Source organism: Manis pentadactyla, chromosome 2 (genome assembly GCF_030020395.1).
Source record: "Manis pentadactyla isolate mManPen7 chromosome 2, mManPen7.hap1, whole genome shotgun sequence".
Classification (NCBI taxonomy): Eukaryota; Metazoa; Chordata; class Mammalia; order Pholidota; family Manidae; genus Manis; species Manis pentadactyla.
Genome location: NC_080020.1, coordinates 30167282 through 30190266, shown reverse-complemented (window position 1 = coordinate 30190266; position 22985 = coordinate 30167282). Strand labels below are relative to the sequence as shown.

The 22985-nt window shown below is 36.8% G+C and overlaps 1 protein-coding gene across 2 annotated transcripts in view; it reads left to right on the top strand.

Moving 5' to 3' along the window:
- Window positions 1-22985, top strand: part of GEMIN5 (gem nuclear organelle associated protein 5) — a 38649-nt gene that overhangs the window by 5646 nt on the left and 10018 nt on the right. Inside the window, exons 6-22 of one of the 2 annotated variants that reach the window (XM_036910297.2) lie at window positions 810-942; window positions 1880-2045; window positions 2916-3128; window positions 4086-4171; window positions 6899-6981; window positions 8187-8323; window positions 9571-9644; window positions 10293-10474; window positions 11139-11278; window positions 12262-12433; window positions 14416-14643; window positions 16072-16185; window positions 16579-16701; window positions 17913-18008; window positions 18417-18554; window positions 19587-19734; window positions 22765-22884. In XM_036910297.2, the coding sequence (XP_036766192.2) occupies window positions 810-942; window positions 1880-2045; window positions 2916-3128; window positions 4086-4171; window positions 6899-6981; window positions 8187-8323; window positions 9571-9644; window positions 10293-10474; window positions 11139-11278; window positions 12262-12433; window positions 14416-14643; window positions 16072-16185; window positions 16579-16701; window positions 17913-18008; window positions 18417-18554; window positions 19587-19734; window positions 22765-22884 (2353 nt within the window). Of the gene's footprint in view, window positions 1-809; window positions 943-1879; window positions 2046-2915; window positions 3129-4085; window positions 4172-6898; window positions 6982-8186; window positions 8324-9570; window positions 9645-10292; window positions 10475-11138; window positions 11279-12261; window positions 12434-14415; window positions 14644-16071; window positions 16186-16578; window positions 16702-17909; window positions 18009-18416; window positions 18555-19586; window positions 19735-22764; window positions 22885-22985 lie in introns of both variants that reach the window. The other variant, XM_036910204.2, reaches the window with a different exon arrangement.

The window sequence follows — 22985 nt, the reverse complement described above, 5'->3', positions numbered from 1 at the left end:
TTTTTTCATCTTTATCTAAATGCACTAGTGCATGTAAAGCAGATAGCATAATGCTTGACACATAGTTATGGCTTAGTCAACGATAACTAGTAGTATAATTTTGGGAAACAATTTTTTAAAGATCTGTGGACCACTTTTGCGTATGCTACAGCTGATAATTTCCAAGTAGGAACAACATCCGGCTAAGAATTCCTCCAGAAGGATAATCTTTAAGCTTATGGGTGTCTAGTACAGTGGTCTTTAATTCTGATTGTTCAGCAAAATCAGCTAGAGAGGTTTTGGAAAATATGGGTGCCTAAACCCCATCTCAAATCTACTGAATCAAAATCCCTAGGAGTTGGTCCCTGGTAAATGTATGCTTATAAGCTTCACTGGTGATTCTGATACACAGTTGGAAGTAAAAACCACTGGTTAGCAGCATGTCATGGGTAGAGGGACTTCCCTGCTACTGTATGTTGACTGGCTTTGTTGGATTTCTTGCTAACTAGAAAAAGGAATCCCACCCTCTGTCTTCCAACTTCGGAGAATTCTGGGTTATGTTACCACCTGAGTTCTTGATTCTACTTGAAAACTAGTGTTCTATAACAATATTCTTAATGTGTATAAGTTGTCAAGACAGCCTTTAAAAGCTAAATTAGCTGGATTAGTATTAACCACTATTTGTAATAACATTTCCATGAGAAAATGAGGTCTGAATCCTAAGTAACCAAAGAAACTCTTAAACCACAAATTATATAGTGAAATGGTGGGGGCCTCATGCCTGTAGTCTCACTCTCATGAGTGCCCACTGACCTTCTTTCAATGTGCAGGAGTGATGACTTTGAAATTGCCCTTTCTGAAGAGAAGAGGAGGGGGTGTAGACCCAACTGTTAAAGAGCGACTTTGGTTGGCACTCCATTGGCCCAAGGAGCAGCCAACACAGCTGGTATCTAGCTGTTTTGGGTAAGTTTTTTTCTTTCTCGTCATGCTCTCTGACATATTTTATTGTCCTCTCTAGGCTCAAGAATTCCTAAGTTTCTGTGTCTAGACACAGAAGGTGCAGAAAGCAGTAATAACTAAGGCTTGTTTTATCATGGGCCATTTGTAATGGAAAAATCAGGGGACTAATACCTATACTGTCTAGTAACAGAGTTGTGGGAGGATAAGTATAGCCTGGTGGTTGAGTGTAGACTCTGAGTCAGGCAGTAATGAATTGTAGAATTAGTCGGTTATTTACTTGCAGTGTTCATGAGCAAGACCCTTCACTTTTCTGAGCGTCATTTACTTCATGTGTAAAAAGGGGAAGTTATAGTATTCCTGTCTCTCGATGATTCTAGCCATTCATTAAGCCAAATTTAGTGAGTACCAGCTTCCAGTTGCTTGTCTATTAAATGAATTTAAAATGTTAATTCAATTTAAAATGAATTAAACAGACAAGATCCCTGCTTTTAAATGAGGGTAAAGCACATAAAAATCCCCCAAAACATTAGTTAAGGCCCTACTCCCCCCACTGCCTCAAGCAAGAGATATTATGTCTTAAAGCCTTTGGTGCTTTGCAAATTATGATGGCATTTTATAATTAAAGCTATTAGGAAAATCTGTTCAAAAGGTAGTCCAGTACATTAACATGATTAAAAAAGATTGAAAGTATATAATAAAGTATTGCTTCCACTCTGTCTTCTGGAGGAACATTGTTCTCCTCCCAATAGGCAATGACTCCTTGTTTTTATGAGTGTTCTTCCAAGAGATATTTTGTGTATGTTTCAGAATATGCAATTTTTGTCTCCTTAAAGGAACAATTAACAGAAATTATTCTGTACCTGAGGGCCACTCTCTGGCCCACAATCACATATTTTCAGATTGCTTGTGAAAGAGGACTAACGTTTATTTTTCCGTACAGAGGTGAACTGCTTTTATGGGATCTCACTCAGTCTTGGAGACGGAAATATTCCCTCTTTAGTGCTTCATCAGAAGGCCTGAATCATTCAAGAATTGTGTTTAATTTATGTCCTTTACAAACTGAAGATGGCAAGCAGCTGCTGCTTTCCACATCAATGGACAGAGATGTAAGAACTGCTTATTTTGTGTTCAGCATTGTAGAGCAGTGGTTTATGACTTAGATGGGATTACTCGGCTTTTTCAAACCATCCATCAGCTCTCGCACCCCACTTTGCCCCTAGTTCCAATATCAGAGTAACAGTTACTGACGGTCACTGAACACATTAACAGGAGGTAGAGAAAATGAGAGATGACCAAGATGCCTTTTTGTTAAAGCAGGTATGGTAAGAGTAGATGTGTCCAGGGAAAGATGCATGAGATTACTGTACATCATACAGCTTTAAAATATCCTTGGCTGTAGTTTAAGTAGCAGACTCATCTACTCTTCATGAAATCAAAGAGAGAACTGACTTTAAGAGTCTATGACATCACTATTTTTAGTAAAACTCAGCTTATCTGATACTGTTTTCTCCCAAGCCCCTCTGTTAAATAAGTGATGATTAAAAACTTAGCATTCCTCTTCCTTCAGGTATTAGAAGGTATTCTGCTCTTTTTGAAATAGCAACTCTGATATTTCCACTGTCCTGAGGCCATCTTCATTCTTATTTGGAATTTGCCAGATGATATTACCAATGCAGTAATACAGTAGAGTGGAAAGGCCACTGAACTCTGGGAGATGGGAGATCTGGGTTCTGGTTTATTAATTGTGTGACCCTAAATTTACTTGATATTTCTGGGAATAAATGTATTCTAAGGTCCCTTTGAGCTCTACTATTTATTACTGATTTTTCTAAGAGACGCTTTATTCAACTCCTACTGGAGTAGTTATATTACATTAACATTACCTACTCTTTAAGTGCATCCTGTTTGAAATGTTGGTTGTTTTTCTGTTTCTCTGATCTTATTTATATTTAGTCCCTAACCCTTAATTTTTTCAGGTAAAATGTTGGGACATGGCCACTCTGGAGTGCTGCTGGACCCTGCCTTCCCTTGGTGGCTTTGCCTACAGTCTGGCTTTCTCTTCTGTAGACATGGGCTGTTTGGCCATAGGCGTTGGGGATGGCATGATCCGAGTATGGAATACACTCTCCATAAAGAACAACTACGATGTAAAACATTTTTGGCAAGGTGTCAAGTCCAAGGTTACAGCAGTAAGGATGCTTTGTGAACTTTTTTCAAATACGTATTCTTCTAGAGAATACTAGTTCACTTCAGTAAACTGGTGGGATCAAAGGTTTGTTCACGGGTTCTTTCCGTGGAGATTGAAACTGGGAAAGCAGAAGACCCTCTCTAACCAAACCCATCATCTCCAAATTCAGAATTTAAAATTAAAGCTTACTTCAAGTATGTTTTCTAATAGTAAAAAATTAGAAATAACTTAGATGTGCATTCATAGAAGACACATTGTTATAGCCACATGTTGGAATGGTACTCAACTATTAGAAATGATAATGTAGATCTTTCTTTGTGAAAAGGTATTAATGATTCATGAAAAATGCCAATTACAAAACATGAAATGCAGATTACATGGAATGCAGAAAACAGGATGACTTTTTTGTTTTTCAGTAAAGTGATACCTCTGTTACGGCTTTTAGTCTACAATATATGTTGTAGTTTAAAAAGAAAACCAAAACAGTACAGAAATGGAGAAAGCAAAAATTTTTTCCTGCCGTCCACTCCATTCTCCCACTTATACAATCCAGAGAACCACTGTTGATAATTTGTGGTGTGCCTTTCCACATTTTGTTAATTAGTAATAGAATCATATTTTTTTAATTGTTCTGGAATCTTCTGTCCACCATTGAACAGTGTATCATGCAAATCATTTAAATGCTTGAACCTTTTTTTTTTTTTGTAATTGTATGTATCAACTTTATGCACACAAAATGTCTGGAAAGATGCAAAATTGGCAATGGTTTCGGATGGTGAGATTTGGGTGATTTTTACCTTGTTTTTAATACTTCTTTGTTTCTCTCTCTTAAATAATGAGAATGTGTTAACTTTTAAAATTAGAAGCCACCAAGAGCAGTAGGTTTTCCATTTGAATGCTTGAAGGATGACCTAAGGATTCCCCTAACAAGATGCCCCTTTCCTCATATATTTTGTAGCTGTGCTGGCACCCAACCAAAGAAGGCTGCTTAGCTTTTGGAACTGATGATGGAAAAGTGGGATTGTATGACACATACTCCAACAAGTAAGAAATAGATGATTCTTATTTAGCCCACTGACCAAAATGTCAGCGACTGAGATGAATTCATAAACCTAGATATACATCCCATTTGGCCTGGGACACATCTTGAAGATTCTGGCTCTGAAACTGGGTTATGACTTGGAATTTTATTTTTTTTAATTTTTTCAAATGATGGTGGTTCAGCCCATCTGACCTCTGGGAACCACTTAAATAAGCCATTTGTTTTTGTTTTCCCTCAACTTTGTTTAAAACAGGTACTGTCAAGCATCCATGAATGTTGAAAGCCTATTACAAAGAACATCTCCATATCTTTCATCTAGGCTCACCAGTTTTAACCTTTTGCCATACTTGCTTTACCTGTGTACACTTAGGAAAATAAACAATAATTCCATAATGTAGTCAAATATTCAGCCCAGTGGGCTAGAATTGTTTTTCTTAGCTGTTTTGTGTTTGGTTTTTTTTTTCAAATCGGTTTTCAGTTAAGGTTCAGATGTTTCATTTTATGTCTCTTTAGTCTCATTTCAGAATAGTACCCCCACTTCTTTACACAGCATTGCCTTTTCAATTTGAAGATTTCAGATAATATTTTGTAGAATATTCTATATTTTGGACTTGTCTAGTTATCTTTTTGTAGTGACTTCTACCTGTTCCACTAGTCACTGTATTTCCTATAAACTTGAAGTTTTGTCTAGAGCTACATTATTTAAGTCTACTTTTTTTCTTTGAAGATTTTTTTTTAATTAAGGTATCATTGATATACAATCTTATGAAGGTTTCACATGAACAACATTGTGGTTTCAACATTCACCCATATTATCAAGTCCCCACCACCACCCCATTGCAGTCACTGTCCATCAGCATAGTAAGATGCTATAGAGTCATTACTTGTCTTCTCTGTGCTATACTGCCTTCCCGTGGCCTACCTATATTGTGTGTGCTAATTATAGTGCCCCTTAATCCCCTTCTCCCTCCCAACCCCTTCTCTTTGGTAACCACTAGTCCCTTGGAATCTGTGAGTCTGCTGCTGTTTTGTTCCTTCAGTTTTGCTTTGTTGTTATACTCCACAAATGTGTGAAATCATTTGGTATTTGTCTTTCTCTGCCTGGCTTATTTCTTAAGTGTACATTATTAAGTACAAACTACTGAGAATGCTGTAAGTGTAAAACATACTTTTGAGTTCAAAGATTTAGTTCCAAAAAATGTAATTTCAACAATTATTTATTTTGATTATATTTTAAACTATAATACTTTTTAGATAGTAAACTAAATAAAATATACTATTTGGATTTTACTTGCTGCTTTTAATTCTGTTAATGTGGTTATTAGAAAACTTTTAAGTTGCCTATGTGGCTCTTATTTATGGCTCACATTATAAATCTATTGGACATAGCTATTCTAGGTGTTTATTTAGATTCCAGGCCTGCACTGTTAAGTATGGTAGCCATTAGCCACATGTGACTATTTATACTTAAAGTAATTAAAATTAAATGAAAATAGAAATTCAGTTCCTACATCCCGTGAGCCACATTTCAAATGCACAATGTGGCTAAGGGCTACCTTACTGCTCCCCTGTTCTAGGTCATTGGCTTCTAAGTGAGAATCATTTATTATACTGTAGAGCTAACCTTCTTAAATGCAGTTCTTTAAATACTTAGGTATAATCTACATGCATGTAGTTAACAATTTTTCTCCATTTTTAATTCTCAAAAAAAAACACTTTCAAAGAGGCATTTAAGAGAATAAAAATCGATAGAAATAGTCCTGTGTCACACAAAACTGTCAACTAATTCTGCTAAATTACAATCTTCCGGTTGTTATAAACTGAATATTCAAACAAACACTAGAAAAAGTATGTAGTAAGAGGAAGGAAGTAGACATAGACATATTATTAGGCATTCAGCCAGAACTGCTTATTCTATTTCTTTTAGCCAAAGAAATTCTGGTTTATTGTCTAGAATGACAATGATAAACATGTCAGATATATGGAAGTGAATAAGTCAACAGCTAGTTTGGTCATAGGTTCTAGAATTCTGAAATTCTAAAATTATACAAAGAATATGGTCTACATTAAAGGTAATAACCACACTGCCCTTAACTGACACATCACACATCATTAATTACCACAACAGCTTTAAAAAATAGTGAGCAAGTTTTCTTTAAAAAAACAGAAACTTTAAAATCTGTCTCCTCTAAAATCTTGTCTTAGTTTAAGAATGTGATGTTAATGACAGGATAAGCCGAAAATCATTTCCAAACTTACTGCAATATGAGGTGGATACATTTCCGTGGTGATAATATATGCTCCGCACTAACCTTGGTTTTGGACAGTTTGCATTTTCTATCCTGTCATATTTTTTTTCTAGTTGTAATAGTCTTTATAGTGGTATACAGCTACAATAATATTAAAATATTTGACATTTGGTGAAGTGGGCAACTCAGAGAGAGAGAGAGATGGAAAATGATCCCAAACTGACAAGATGAGTTGGGTATATAACATTTTTTTCTGGTTAATGTTTCGAACTTAATTATTTTGGTAGTAGACATCATTACATGGTATGTTTTTAAAAATTACTTGCTTTTTTACAATAGCCATTTGTAGAAAGGTACTATTCAATTGTGTTTCTCTAGTATCAGCAATTAAGTTTATTAATAGGGACCTTTTAGGAAAAGCTGGTCTGTTTTACACTATGCCTTTTGTTTAAATCTTTCTGTTTGTACCTTCCCCCACAGACCTCCACAGATTTCTAGCACATATCATAAGAAGACTGTGTACACTTTAGCCTGGGGGCCACCAATACCCGCCTTGTCATTCGGTAAGTGTCTGAGCCATTCTCTAATGAACACTGAAGGTATTCTGTATCTTTCAGTTTGATCCTAGTATTCAAGCTGGAAAGAGTCATAAATACTCTAGTGCAATGACTGCTTCTGGGGATACTATTCTCCAGGGTCCATGAGGGCAGACCTGGTAAGCTGGAAACTTCCCCCTATAAGAAGCTTCCTCAAACTCTAAAGCATTATTTAGTGTCTTTGAGCTGAATTTTGTCATTGTGCATATAGTTACATCATGTTGGGTCCTGATACCACCTCTCATGTTTTCACTAAAATTTGTTACCACCTCTTAGTTTTATCAAAATTAGAATGTTACTTCACTACATTACTGGAGTAATATCATCTGTTTTCACCTGCAGTTAAAGCAAACAATTTTTCAAATGATTTCTTCTTGGCTTCAATTGTATTCTGACCATTTCCCTCTTCTAGCCCCTTGGCTTGTCTTTCTCTTTCTTATCCCTAAAAGCAGTAAGTCTTTCAGAATACCTTTATAATCAGTGTGTTCAGCACTAATCTTTTGTAAACTTTTCTTAACCTTCTATAATGAAACACCTGTAAGTTTCCATAGTGATTGCATTACACAGAGAGGATAGTGTGAATCACCAGAACTCAGGCAGCATTATACTTGTAGTTCATTCATTCATTCATTCAACAAATGTCTTAGATCTTTGATTTGTGTCAGGCATAGTTCATCAGTTGTGAAAATAAAACTTGCCCTTGCAGAGACCCACCAGAACCACTGTTTGCATCTTAAAAACCAACAAGAGGATTACTATAATACTAAAGAAATCATTGTTCTGAGGACAGCTCCTTATAGTCAGTCATAGGAAGTCCTGCAGCTCCATATATCTAAATGCCCAAAGAGTACAGTTTTCATTTCTAGAAGGAAAGGTAAATTCTCAAAAACTTTGAGAGCATGTTTTCGGATCCCAGGTTTGGTACCCCTACTGTTTTGAACAGTGGAAGAATGTTTAAAGTAAATATGTTGCCTTATAAATATTAATGTAGAATTAACACCTTTTTTACTTCTCCCAACAGCTGTGTTCAGATGCAGACAATGTGACTGTTCCAATGTATTAATAAAATTATTTTTAAAACAACTCATAGTATGGTATGGTTGTACTACAGCAGCAAATAATTAAGCTGGTAACAAACAAAACTGATAAACTTTCCTTTCTTCCTCATGTAGGAGGAGAAGGAGACAGACCTTCCCTTACTTTGTACAGCTGTGGAGGGGAAGGGATTGTCTTACAGCATAATCCCTGGAAGTTTAGTGGAGAGGCCTTTGACATCAATAAACTCATCAGGGACACCAATTCAATCAAAGTGAGTCCTTGTGGTCTAATAAAGTCTGGATCTCTACAACTGTCCTGGTTTCCCATTCTTGCATAATAAATGCCATTATGAGAGATACCTATTATGCTCAGTCAGATTTCTTAGATCCAAATGGCACTTTGTCTCAATTGCAATGGTGATTTATTATAAACTTTCAGGTCTTAGATATAAAGCGATCTTTTCAGGCTAGCCACTTCCTCCAAAGTGAGTCCTTGGCAAAAATAACTATAATATGATGTCCTAGTACAGCTGCAAGGTATTTTGCTTAAGACTGAACTGTCATTTTGTTCTTAATTTTCTAGTGAAAAAGTTACAGGTTTACACAAAAGCTGCAAAAATAATAAAAATAATCCCTTTGTATCCCTGACCGAGATTCCCATAATCACATTTGCTTTACTATTCTATCAATATATCAGAACTGTCTTTTGAAGTAAAACCATAAATGTCGAGAATTCCTTACTCTTTCAAATGAGTATTTTTTATTACTTTTGTATGGCTAGCATAAAAATAACACTTAATCATAAATAGAATTACTCTTATTGACTATATTCCTTCATTGTCTTAAATGTTATTGAACGCTAACTTTGAGCAATGAATAAGACAAAATTCCTGTCCCTAATGAGCTGTTAATTTTGTGGCAGTTGAGTATATGGATCAGATGCTCATACAAGTAGTTTGAGCTGGAAATAGAAATTTGTGAATTTCTATTTCATGTGAATACTAGCTGAAGAAACTGGGGGTCACATATGAGTTGATCTAAAAAAGACAAGAAAAGAAGAGGGCCCAGACAGCATTGAGGAACAAAAACACATAGAATGGTTTGAAAAAGAAATTATTCTGGAAAAGAAACAGAAGGGATTAGAAGAGAAGAAGGACAGTGTACATAGCTTTTGTTAAAGACTTTGACCCCCATCTATTGTCAAAGCCAACAGACACATTTCATTCTTTACCAGAGAATAAAAATCATTTTAATGAAGTTCATTTCACAGAGTTAGACACTGTAGACATTTAGCATTTGCTGGCCTCTTTTTTTTTGTCCAAATTAGGAAATATAATTAGAGTACTTTTCATAACTGTTTGGCTGATTAAGTAGATTATTTACAAAAATAGCTATTGTATAATTAGAACATTTTTTAACTCTAGGGACTTTTTTTTCTCATGCTGTCACCATTGATTGTTAAGATGCCTGGAGAGAAGAACAATGCTTTTAGTCAGGATTGGTTTGTTTTGCTTTCTAGTACAAATTGCCTGTACACACGGAGATCAGCTGGAAAGCAGATGGCAAAATCATGGCTCTTGGCAATGAAGATGGGTATGTGTTTGTTTCTTTAAAAAAACTTTATAATTGCATATATATTTGATCACAAGCTGCTAATGCCATCTGTAATATTAGTTGAGGAAGCCCAGTTGTATTTGATATTCTGGTTTTTCCTTAATATCCTTGAATGATCCAGGAGCTCTCTGTATCTTTGAAAACTGCAGTTAGATATTTTCAGTCCAAAGAGAGTGTTTGCCTACTCTGTGTTTTGACTGTGTAATGTTTCACAAAATGCTTGTCTCCTGCATTGAACTGCCTAAATCCTCCTTCATTTTTTTAAAGTAAGCCTAAGCAGAAATGCTTTTTTGGCCTCACTGTGCCCTTTCCAATGCTGATCATAGCAGCAGCATCCTAATTCAGCCATTGGTTCATTAATTCTTTTACCCCCTGTTCCATTTATTACAGGAGCCTGATAAACACAACTTTCCAGAGATTGTTAGGATTCTTTTGAAGCCAAATGTTTGAGAGAACCACCTTTTCTACCTGGTTCTTTGTAAGAGAGAGTGAGCTTTGCAGTGATAGATAGGGTTCTCCTATTCCACTTCACCTTTCCTTGACTGATGGAATGAGGGAGATACCTGTTAGCACTGGATTATAATTTGATCATCCTTCTTTCTTGTCTTGGTGTGTTTCTTGTTCTAGATCAATAGAAATATTTCAGGTTCCCAACTTGAAACTGATCTGCACCATCCAGCAGCATCACAAACTTGTGAATGCCATTAGCTGGCATCACAAGCATGGCAGCCAGCCAGAGCTGAGCTATCTGATGGCGTCTGGGTCCAACAATGCAGTCATTTATGTGCACAACCTGAAGACTGTCATAGGTAAGTCTTACCTACAGTTTCTTACATACTGGGGGTGGCAGCATGTGTTCAGCTACTTGACATCCCAATCTTGGTACCTTTTTACTTTGTTTTTGGTATTAAAATAAATGTTCTTGTCTTTTTCTGCTTTCAAAGTAATACATTTATCTGATTTAAAAATAAGACTAAATTTTCAAACATGACAAAAACATTAACTTAAAAGGTGAACTTACACCCATAATCCCATCCTTGGGTAATAACCAGTGTTATTAGTTTGGTGAACTTTTTCTCCAGATATTTTAAACTGCAGTCATTGCTAAGTAGCTCTCCAAAAAAACTGGGCCAGTTTATATCCTCTTCCCACAGTGCTCCAGTACCAGGCACTCTTACCCTCTAAACAATATTGCCTGCTGAAAATTACGTAGAAAAGCACATGGTGAACTTTGACTCAAACTTTGGTGTCTTTTTGTTGTTATTAGTAGAAATTATATCTTCCACAAGTAATGAGAGCATCTTACTATGCCGATAGACAGTGACTGCAATTGGGGGGAGGACGGGGAGGACTGGATGATATGGGTGAATGGTGAAACCACAATGTAGTTCATATGAAACCTTCAGAAGGTTGTATATCAATGATACGTTAATTAAAGAAAAAAAGAAATGACATCTTCCCCCTGTGTTTTAGAGAGCAATCCTGAATCTCCAGTGACCATTACAGAGCCCTACCGGACCCTCTCAGGGCACACAGCCAAGATTACCAGTCTGGCATGGAGCCCACATCATGATGGAAGGCTGGTATCTGCTTCCTACGATGGAACAGCTCAGGTACTGTTCTCCATTCTGTGGGTTCTTCACTGTGTACTCCAACTTAAACTCTCTTCTTTTCCCCAGTTGTGTACATTTTTCTTCCCTCACCATTACCTTCTACAGAAAGGGATGTTACTGAGCTCTAGAAGGCATTTTAGTATATTCCATATATCTGGGCCCTTGGCTGGCTAAAGCTGAGGCTTTTTTACTTAGATGAAAGGGAAAGTGTTGGTAGGAACTGGCTAAATCCTACTATTTGTTAAGATTTCATTCAACTTACTGTCAATATGATGGACAAAATTCAGTGAGAAGTGCTCTCTCCTGTTCAAACACAGACATAGTGGCTATATATCACGTAAATAATTTTTAATAAATTGGTAAGTCAGAAATCACCAGGTTCTAAGAAGTAAAGATGAGATACCAAGCCAGAGCTTGTAGGTAGGAATTCTGGATATCAGAACCAGAGCAGACATTAGGAACTGGGAAGCTACCGTCTAATGTGGATGTTTGTTCAGTGTTGAGTTATAATTGAGCTCTGCACAAAGCTGAGAGCCATGAAGGGCTGCCCTCTGTGAAACGGAGACTGGAGTAATTCAAGAAGCAGCAAGGAAATTGATCATTAGTCCAAAGATTTGGGGACAGAGAGTCACCTGTGAGAAATTAGAACCCTCAACATGCACCACAAATGCAGGTGTAGGCTCTGAATTAAAATCCTCTTCAAGATATCAGAATCCCCACACCAAAAAGTAACATACAGTTGTGGTTCAGGACAGTGAAATCCACAGAGCAGCATTAGATGCTCGCTCAAAATCAACCCCATAGGAATGTCTACCTCCCAGAGCACATAAGCCTCCTGCAGGAAATAGCACTCTATGAAACGGAACTCGTGAAAAACTGTTACTCATCACAAAAGGAAATAATTACACAAAAAAACTTCTTTAAAAACTTACACCCTCCAAAACAATAGAATAACCAGAAATTGTCTATGCTTTTGGTTTCAGGTGTGGGATACTCTCAGGGAAGAACCTCTGTGCAATTTCCGAGGACACCGAGGTCGACTGCTTTGTGTGTCATGGTCCCCATTGGATCCAGACTGCATCTACTCAGGGGCAGATGACTTCTGTGTGTACAAATGGCTCATTTCCATGCAAGAACATTCCCGGCCTCCCCAAGGTCAGTCAGAACCTGGAGCCCATAAAGGCTTGTCCAACTCTTCCTCCCATTCTCAATAATTGAGTTGATCAGGATCAAGCAAGGAAGACATTAGTGCAGAGTGGCAGTGACAACACTGCAGGGGTTTGGAGCCTAAGCAAGGAAGGCAGCCATGAGGGACCCAAGGACAACACCCAAATAGTAATGAGTACACCCAGCACCTAGATCTTGATATCTAAGTATCATTCCACATTAAAAGGGACCAACCAGTTTCTTGGAGAATGGCTAATTCCATGTTGAGAAAGGAATACATACAAGATGAGCCTCTGTGTATATCATGGAAGGAATTGCTCAAAAAAGTGAGATACAACAAAGACAATTTGAACCTGAAATGATTAACAGAATTCCATTTCTGGCTATGAAAGATTAACTGGTACCAGACTTGTCCACCTGCCACAGACAGCTAGAAAACCAGACAGAATATATTAGGTAATTGGAAATGTAGCCGCAGAAATGAAACACTACCTACATAAAGACTTGGGAAGGAATGCCCACAGTGGCTTTATCTGTAATGGCGACTAACTGGAATCAACCCAAATGTCCATCAGCTGGTAAATAAACGGCTGTGTCCCTAAAGTGGAATACTACTCAGCAATAAAAAGGAACCACTGTAAAAACAACAAAATGGGTGAATCTCAAAAAACAGTATGCTGAGCAAAAAAAAAAAAAAAAAAAATCAGGCACAAAAGACTACATACTCTATAATTCTAATACATAGTGTGAAATAGAATTATATATAATATGAAATTCTAAAACAGGCAAAACTAAACTATAATAATAGATCAGTGATTCAGCCTCGGGAAAGGGATGCATCTTAGAACAAAGAGGCATGAGGGAACATTTTGACATGGAAATATTTTATATTTATGATGGTTGATAACATGACTATACATCTATCAAAAACTCATCAAAGTATTAAAAAGTGGGTATGTTTTATTGTATTAAAACCTCAAAAGTAACTTTAAAAAAAGCAAAGGATAAAAACTTTAAAACAAGACAAGTAAATAAGTGACAGTAAATATAAAATAAGAATCCATGAGTCCATACTAATAAAAATAAATGAATGTCTGAAGAAATGGAGAGAAGCAAAAGCTCTTCTCTATTAGAATGCTAATAAATTAGAATGAATGATGGAATTAGAAAACTGCCATTTGGCAATAATCAGAGTAACAGTTTTTAGTCAAGAAACATCAATGAATACTAAAACTACTGGATGCAAATACTTAGTAATTACAAAGGAAAAACCATTTTTCAGGGAGAAACCTGCAAGATACCTCCTTAAGTGGTCAAAGTAAACAAATGAGACAAATAGAAATTATTTGCCATCTATAGGTTGCACTGAGAGGAATACAGTATCACTTCTGTGTATTCCAGCTGAAAATGCATAACCTAAACCTAATGAAAACTCAGGCAGACCTAAACTGAGGGAAGTTCAACAAGATGACAGTCCTATAATCTTCAAAAGTTTCAAGTTATGAAGTCAGAAAACAGGCTTTCCAGGCTGAAGGAAACCAGAGAGACATAACAAGCAAGGCAGTGTGTCCTGGACTGAGTCTTTTTGCCAGAGAAGACATTCTTGGTGCAACGGCAGAACTTGAATGAAGCGTGTGGAGTAGACATTAATGTGTCGGTATTTCCTGGTTTTAATGATTGTGCTGTGGTGATGTAAGAGAATGTCCCTGTTTGCAGGATACACACTAAAGTATTTAGGGACAATTGGGCATTGTATTTATGCTTTAATGAAATCCCAAAAGGGCTCCATTTGGTTTGGTTAACATTTTGGTAACGTAACAATTTGGTACTTATAACTTCATTGGGAAAGAAGGGAAAGGTTAAGGATGCAATCAAAAAAATGAGTCACAGAATTTTGGAGATTTCCTTGAGTGCTTTTAACGAAGAATGTATATTTTGGTCTATCCTTTTCTTAATTGTGATTCCTGTAGGCAAGAAAAGTATTGAATTAGAGAGAAAAAGACTCTCTCAACCCAAGCCAAAGCCCAAAAAGAAGAAAAAGCCCACCTCAAGAGTGCCTGTAAAGCAGGAATTGTATGACGGAAATGAAGAAGAGAGCATAAGGGAGGGCTCAGGACCTGTTGAGAATGGTGTGTCAGACCAGGAGCGTGAGGAGGAAGCCCAGGAGCCAGAGGTGCCCTGTGGTGTCGCCCCATTGGGTATGTGGCCGAACTCTGAATCACCAACTCTAGGAATTCATAGTCATCACCAGAAAACTAAGCCACGTCCTTATTTTTCTTACTTGGTTTGAAATTTTCTGCCTCTGACCTATTTACTTGATAAACTTTATAACTTAGGTTGTATCTTTGGTGCCCTTACAAACTTATGTTCATCTTTTTAAAAGTTTTTTTTTTTTAAGACTCCAGTCACCTTTGAAGTGTTAAAGGGGATCTAGCAGACTATTGGAATGGAAAAAAGTTCTGTAGAGAAAACTTGTAAACAACTTGGGCAGGGTAAGACCATGGGACAAAGTGAAGCTAGGGTAGTGTATACACAGAAACATGGGGAATGTTTTCACAACATGACAGCATCAACCATGCATATTTAAAGAGACCACTGTCTCGTACAAATGTCTGACGGAAAAGCTACCACCACTCCAGGAACCTGCAAGTTCTCATCCTTTTACGTGGGTTTCTACCTGGGCTTTTTTGGGGGGGAGGGGCAGGGGTTCTCTCTGAAAATAATTTATGAATTACATTTTTCTGGTCTGTTAAGCTATACTGGAAGTTAACAGACTTCTCCCAAAACAGTTTTTCAGGGTTTCATCACTGATTTCTAATAATGCATTATATTTCTAATTTGAAGAGAAAAAGCTCATTACTAGATAAGAATTTACAGCTTTAATTCCTTTCTATGTTTACCTTAAAGCTATGGTGACTGTTACCTTTAAAATGCACTATTAAATAGCAAACAATATAAATAGAAGCAGTGGTTCATGTTTAATTCTAAAACAGTATTTTGATGTGACAGAATTAAAATGGCCAAGATATATGATACAGAGGCATCTCTGACCCTCTCCATCCCAAGAGATGGCTATTAGACCATAATTTGGGTAAATAAAAAGCTAAAAGTTTAATGGATTTTTTTTTTGGCCCATCAAAATACCTTTTAATCACAAAATGGCCACACAGAATGTCCTTTACCCTGTATTTCAACAGCTATCTTGTTTTACAGTTCACGGTTGTGTATGCTCAGGATTGTGACTATGTATCACATACTAATATTTTTTATTAGCAAAGTTGTTCCTTATTTGTTTAATTAAACATGCAGTTAGTAAACTTTGTCACTTAAATATGTAAAAAGTATAAGCAAAATTTGGGAACTCCTGGGCCTATGGTATAAAATTGTGGAGGTGAGAAACTTATAACTTCTTAGTCAGTCAGTGAAAGTTCTAAGTAATAAACTTACAGATTCCTGGAACACAGACTATTTGTGTTGTGAGGAAGAAGAAACTACCCATGCTTCCTTTCCAAACTATTTTATCTCTTATTTTGGTTAACAGATAAAATCCAATATTAATTTTTAAAAAAGAACTAGACTCTACATTGATCTTATTCACACTTATTTTCTTTTTCCCCATGATATAGTTGCTAACGAGCCAGTTATCTGCACTCCAGTTTCCTTAGGCTTGGAAAAGGCAAAAGCCACCGTTAATAACAAAGTCACTTTACTGAAAAAGGACCCACCTAAAGAGAAGACAGGTTGGTATCTAGTGATTAAAATGTTTTGTTAAAGCATCCTTGGATATTACATGCAACTAAAAACCCAAAAGTGTATATTCTTTGTTTTTTTAGGGCTTAAATACTTGTTTTGATTATGTTTCAATTTTGGGTCATGCTCTTAAACATTTTTTTTAGCACTTGATGAAGTATCATTGTGTACTTGTTGATGCTGCTTCAACAGTGTTCACAGGGACATGTGTGTCTGTTGTGAACACCGCCTCCAGCTAATTTAATTTGAAAGCTTCTTTACAAGGATAGGAACTTTATGCCCATCAGTATCACCTCCAGTAAGTTACATTCACCCAGTGGCATTCAGTTTTGTGTTTCTGACCAGCTCTTCCTCAGACAGTCTTTACTTTCATTACATTCCAGATACCTTAATCAAGAAGCGAAAAGCCCGCTCCATGCTTCCACTGAGTACAAGCCTGGACCACAGGTCTAAAGAGGAGCTTCATCAGGACTGTTTAGTATTAGCAACTGCAAAACACTCCAAAGGTACAAAAAAGGCACTCTCTTGGCCCATCCATAGTCTTCTGGGGGACTGGCATAGAAGAGGTGCTAGTTTACTCGTTGGTGAATGAGCAAACAAATGTCCAAAATTGTTTGTATCCTTACATTCTTTCCCAGCCTTCCCCTACCCAGCTGCCATGCTCCTCATTCTGACCCATTGTCAGCACTCCCCAGTGCCTTCAAGATACAGTGCTGTGCCTTTATTATTCTCAGTCAAGTGGTTACCAGCCACCTGTATGCTGGAATTGATATGACAGCCTACGAATCTCAGCATGGTTAACTCTGTCAACTGTTTTTCCCCAAGTAACTATCTCATGTAGAAAAAAATTATTTCTTATTGGAAATATACACATAGTATGGCAGCTCCTTTTTTAAAAATAATACAAGTTTTTGTTTATAGGTTTTTTTGGTTTTAATTTTTCAAAACTTTCATCTAACACCTGTTATTTGATATGTGACCAACTGTATTTTTCTTAATTTTGAATTTTAAGTGTTGAGAAGGGATGCACATGATAAAATGAAATTCAAATAGTATTAAAAAATAGTAAATCTCCCTCCCACCCTGACACCCTCCCCTCCACTTCTTCCCCAAGGCCATAATATTATCAGTTTCTTCTCTCTCCAGAGATATTTTATGTTCTTATTATACACGTAGCCCTCTTTTTGGGACTGTGGGGTGAATTCCTCTAATTTATACAATTAACCATATAGTTTTAATTATTCCCCTTATTGGAAAACTACTCAACTCACTTTTAAAAACAGTGAATAATGGATGAATCCCTTATTAATGTGGTAGATGTGGTAGATCCTAGCTAACATTAGGACATTTCTTGTTAATTTTTTTGTTTTGTGTTTTTTATTTTGTTTTTTTACTGCATTTAAATGCATGTTGAATTTTGAGATGGCTTTTTACATTCTTTTTTTGCCAAATCTTTAATTGAGCGAACTATAAACTAAATTGTGCTGTTGGATTTTGCCAAGACTAAACTCAACACACTTTTAAGTATTTTCCTATTTTGCTCCCTTTGTAACCAGCAGTGGTGTCTGTTAGAGTAAACAAAGGGCACAGGGCTTTTTTTTTTTCACTGTCTGAAATGGGGTTCTGAACATACATTTGGAAGTAATTAGACAGAAAATGGTAACCTCTGTAATCACTTCATTTGACTTTTTTTTTTTTGGTCTTTTTGAATTAGCAGAGCTTAAGGAGGATGTGTCTGCTGATCTTGAGGAAAGATTTCATCTGGGGCTTTTCACAGACAGGGTTGCCCTGTACAGAATGATTGAGGTTGAAGGTGAGGCAAGTCCAGTCAACATAATCCCTTCTGTCTTTGTGCTTCCCTAATATTTTGTACAAAGCTCTTTTATGGCTGCCATCGTGGGGCATCATAATGGTTAGTTTTATGTGTCAGCTAAGCAGGTTTTACGCTCTCCATTTGCATATTGGCATACACCCATTGGGTCTGTCATAGGACCCTAAACATAACCATGTTCACTGAGTACACGTGAAAGCAAGTGGCTGGATACATGCCCAAGTGGGCTTCAAGCCCTATTATGAACACTGGGTGGTGATTTATCCATCAGCCAGGGACTACACAATCTAGGAGTTTGTTCCTCTCTTTCATCCTGCCTTTTTTTCCCTAGAAGTCAGGCAAACAGATGTTTCTGAAACATCTTTGAAACATTATCTCTTCTCCAAACAGGAAAAGGTCACTTGGAAAATGGCCACCCTGACTTATTTCACCAGCTCATGCTTTGGAAAGGAGATGTAAAAGGTGTTCTCCAGACTGCAGCAGAAAGAGGGGAGCTGACAGACAATCTTGTGGCTATGGCACCAGTTGGTATGTTCTTATCAACAAAAGCTCTGTCATCTCAAGGATATATCCACTAAAGGTGGCCACTGTCTTATTAAAGGACAATTTGGCCATGTCTACTACAATTTAAAATGTATATGCCTTTTGACTCAGCAATTCTAATTTTAGGAATTTAACTGCACTTACACATGCACAGTGACAAAAATACATACACTTTCATTGCAGCAGTATTTGTAATTGCAAAAGATCACATCTTTGCCCAATAGCTCTTTGCCCATCAGTTAAAAGACTGGTAAATCTTATACATCTATACAGTAGAAATTCCTACAGATAACAAAAGAATTGGGCAGCTCTGTGCATTCTGACAGGAATGCAGCTCCAGAGTGTAGTAAGTAAAAAGAATCAGGGTGTACATGCACAATAGAATATTTACTACTCTGTTATTTATATTTATACAATGTAGTTGTGTATTCATAGATTATTTCAAAAAGGTTTCAAAAGAAACTAGTAATAATGGTTGGCTCCAGGGACAGAAATTCGGATGAGTTTGGATGGGAGGGTGCCAGGATAACAAAGAAACCTTTTATGCCATGCCCAGTGTCTTAGCTTTTAATTCAAGCATGCTTATAGACAGAGTAGTATAAAGGTCATGAGTGTACAATGAATTTCATAAACTGAATACTGTAAACAGGCATCCGTATCAAGAAATATAACATCACTAGCACCTGGAAGCTTCTCTCATGCACTCTTTCATTCAGTCTTCACACATCCCAACAATAGTAATTACTGTCCTGACTTATATATTCCTTTGTGCCTTTTGAATTGTGTACTATTTTGTATGTAGTACATGATCAAAGAAATAATTTACATTTCAAAATGTGGGTAAAAGGGAAGCAGATGTAGACTATCTATAATGGCAATTGGATTAGTAACTAAATGTTCTGCTTAATGTAATAACTAAAACAAGGCATTTCCACCCAAATGTATGTGCTTTTTTTTCTTAAATCTGCTTTTATTCAACCACCATCCTTCTTTTCTGTTTTTTTTTTTTTTTTTAAGCTGGCTACCATGTATGGCTGTGGGCTGTGGAAGCTTTTGCCAAACAGCTGTGTTTTCAGGATCAGTATGTCAAGGCTGCCTCTCACCTACTTTCTATCCACAAAATATATGAAGCTGTGGAGCTGCTCAAGTCAAACCATTTCTATAGGTCTGTATGCCCCTATACAGTAGTTGGAGATATGAAATTAATCTGCTTAACAGCTCTCCTTCTGATAACCAGCATAAAAACTTTATTGTAACTAAATATCTCAAGTATACAGAAATATATGTATACTAGGCTTAACAAACATCAGGGCACCTACCACCTATTAATAAAAGTTGTCCTATCAGTTTTTGCCACTTACCTTTTTTAAAAGCTCTTTACAATAAGTTAAAGTGAATTAAAGTAACACAAATAGAGAAAACATAAGACAAAAGAGACAGTATCTGATGGCCACCCCAAAAGCTCTCTATGTGCCCCCAGTTGTTTTTGTTTAACATTCCAGCTTAGTTGAATTGCCTTTCCACAAGTCTGTCTTCATCCCTCCTGTAGAAGTAACCACTCTCTTGAAATTGGTATGAACCTTTCCTTTCCAAGTTATTCTTCCACTACAAAACATACTTAAGTACTTATGTATGTGTGTATTGTAGACAGCTTACAATTAGTTCTTGTTTTTTAATCCAGTCTAATAGTCTCTGCCTTTTACTTGGAATTTTAGACCATTTACATTTAATATAAATGTTGGTATGATTATTTTAAATCTACCATCTTCCTATTGTCCCATCTGTTATTTCTTTACTTCTTTTCCTGCTTTAATTTTGGTGAACTGAATTTTTTTATCTCCAATACTGGCTTATTAGCTACACTCCTTTGTTTTTTTGTTTTTGTTTTTTTATGTAGCTTTAGAGTTTACAGTGAGCATTTATAGTTTTATCACAGTTTACCTCAAATTATGTACCACTTCTTGAATACAACATGTTTCTTTCCTTTCTCCTAGCCTTTCTGCTATTGTTTTCATACATGTTTGACTTGTTTAACCCCTTATTATACCATTAGAATTTTTACTCTAAACACTTGTTTTAAATTTTTTTCCTAAGTAATTTTAAGATATTTTTCTATTTGCCCTCCTACTTACATTTCTAGCACTTTTCATTCTCTTATGTAGATCCAAGTACTTCAATTTTTTTTGTTATGTGGTTTTGCTGGTGACAAATTCCATCAACTTTTAGAGACAAAACTAATTTTGCCTCCATATTAAAGGATCTTTCACTGGATGTAGAAATCTGGATTGGCAGTTTTTGTCATTCAGCACTTCAGAAATGTCATTCTGTGTTCTCTTGGTTTGCATTGTGTTTGACTTGACTGCTGCATTTATTCTTATCTTTGTTACATAAGAACTGTCTTTTTTCTCTTGACTATTTTTAGGACTTTCTCCATCACTGGTTTTCAATCATTTGCTATGATGACTTTGGTGAGACTTCTTGTTTATCCTGTTTAGTTTGTCTTCCTTTAGCGAATGTTGGACTCTGTTTTGACAAGCAGTTAATGCTGCTTGTAGATCAGCTTGATCATTTCTTAGCTTGTTTTTAAGCTTTCTTAGGGCAGGTTTAGAGAAATCCGTACTCTCTAGTTAGTTTGCCCTCCCATCTTCTGGTGTCTTTACTAAATGCCTTGTGTATCAACAAATCAGAACTCAGTATTTGGCTGGTCAAAACTCAACAGTCCCCAAGCCCTGAGTGAGCTCTAGGAATTGTTCAGCCTGTAGTTCCCTGATTTCTTCATCCAGCCTTAAGGAGTTCTTCACACATGCATGGCAACATATTAGCAAAGACTCAGTGGGCTCCCAAAGCAGCGTTCTGGAGTTCTTTCTCCGGACAGTTTCTTCCTTCCTGCCATCCTGCCCCTGAAATTCCAATTGCTCCTTCTGTCAACTCAGTGAGTCTGCTGAGGCTCTCCTTGGGTTACCTATAGGAAAATGACTTTAGGAGGGCCCTGATAGGGCTCACATCATTGGTTCCCTTGTCTTTGGGGTGACAGTCCTACACTGCCTGGTGTCTAGTGTCTGAAGACTATTGCTTCCTTTGTATTTTGTCCAGTTTTTTAGTTTTCTTGCAAGAGAGTAAGTCTGCTCACCATTATTCCCATCGTGGCTAGAAATTGGGGTCTCAAAATACTTCTTAAATATTGCTCTGTCTAGATCATGTTAATCTAAAATGCTTTTATTCCAGCAACAACTTTATGATGGCTGCAACTCAGAAATTCTATGTCATTTGGAAAATATTGTTTCAGGGATATGTAGATCTTCCAAAATATTAACACATTTCATTATAAAATATCAAAAAAAAATTACATTCCTCAATACCACCATCAATCTCATGAGAAATGTCTTTTAACTTCTGGGAAGCTGTCAAGCCTGCAGTGAAAGACAAGTTTTCTAAAATTCTAATTTTCCCATGAAAGCTCAAATTATTGGCAACAATACTTGTTGGTTTTCTGCAAAGTGGCAGACTTTGTTCATTTTTGAGAAAACATCTGCCAAATACCCAGTGCTGAATAAGTGTCATTAGTCATTCTTTCAAAAAGTAATGAGTTTCCTTGAAAAAAAAAGCAGCTAATTCAGCCTGCAATTCTTTCATCCAAGTTTTTCCTAGAGACCACCATCATATTTTGGAATACAGCAAAGAACACAAAAAATGTTCTTCCTATCTTGTCATACAGGGTATTAAAAAGACATGGACTTGAGGAATTTAGTAAAATTAATTATTTTTACTGCTTCATCAAGGGCATTTACCCTTTTGTTTTTTTCTGACTACAAGAGCTACTACCTTGATTTGTGCACAGATGGCAAAAGTTTACTCACCATTGCTTTAAGTCAGTGCAAACATCAAAACAGTAAGAAAAGGCAAATAACCTCTTAGCATTATTATGAAAGTAATTTCAACCTCATGAACCCCCTGAAAGGGCTTAGGGGGATCCCAGGGAATCCACAGATCACACTTTAAGAACTGATGACCTATGTGAAGAACTGAGCTCAGCATGTAGTTTTTACTTCCCATGTAATGCAGAAATACAGTTTTTTATGGGAAGCTGGAACAATATAAATGGCACAAAAAGGATAGTTTCTGTCTTTCAGCCCCTTCCAGGGCCTCTTAGAGAAAAGCCTTTTCAAATTAGCTAATAATCTGTTCTTGCCTCTAGGGAGGCTATCGCAATTGCCAAGGCCCGGCTTCGCCCAGAGGACCCCATCCTGAAAGACCTGTACCTCAGCTGGGGAGCGATCCTTGAAAAAGATGGCCATTATGCCCTGGCAGCCAAATGGTAAGCCTGAGAGGAACAGGAGTGTACCCAAACACAGAGGAGCTATGACACAGAAGGGGAGGACAAGAATAAAGGGGATAAATTTACATGTGAAGGTAAAG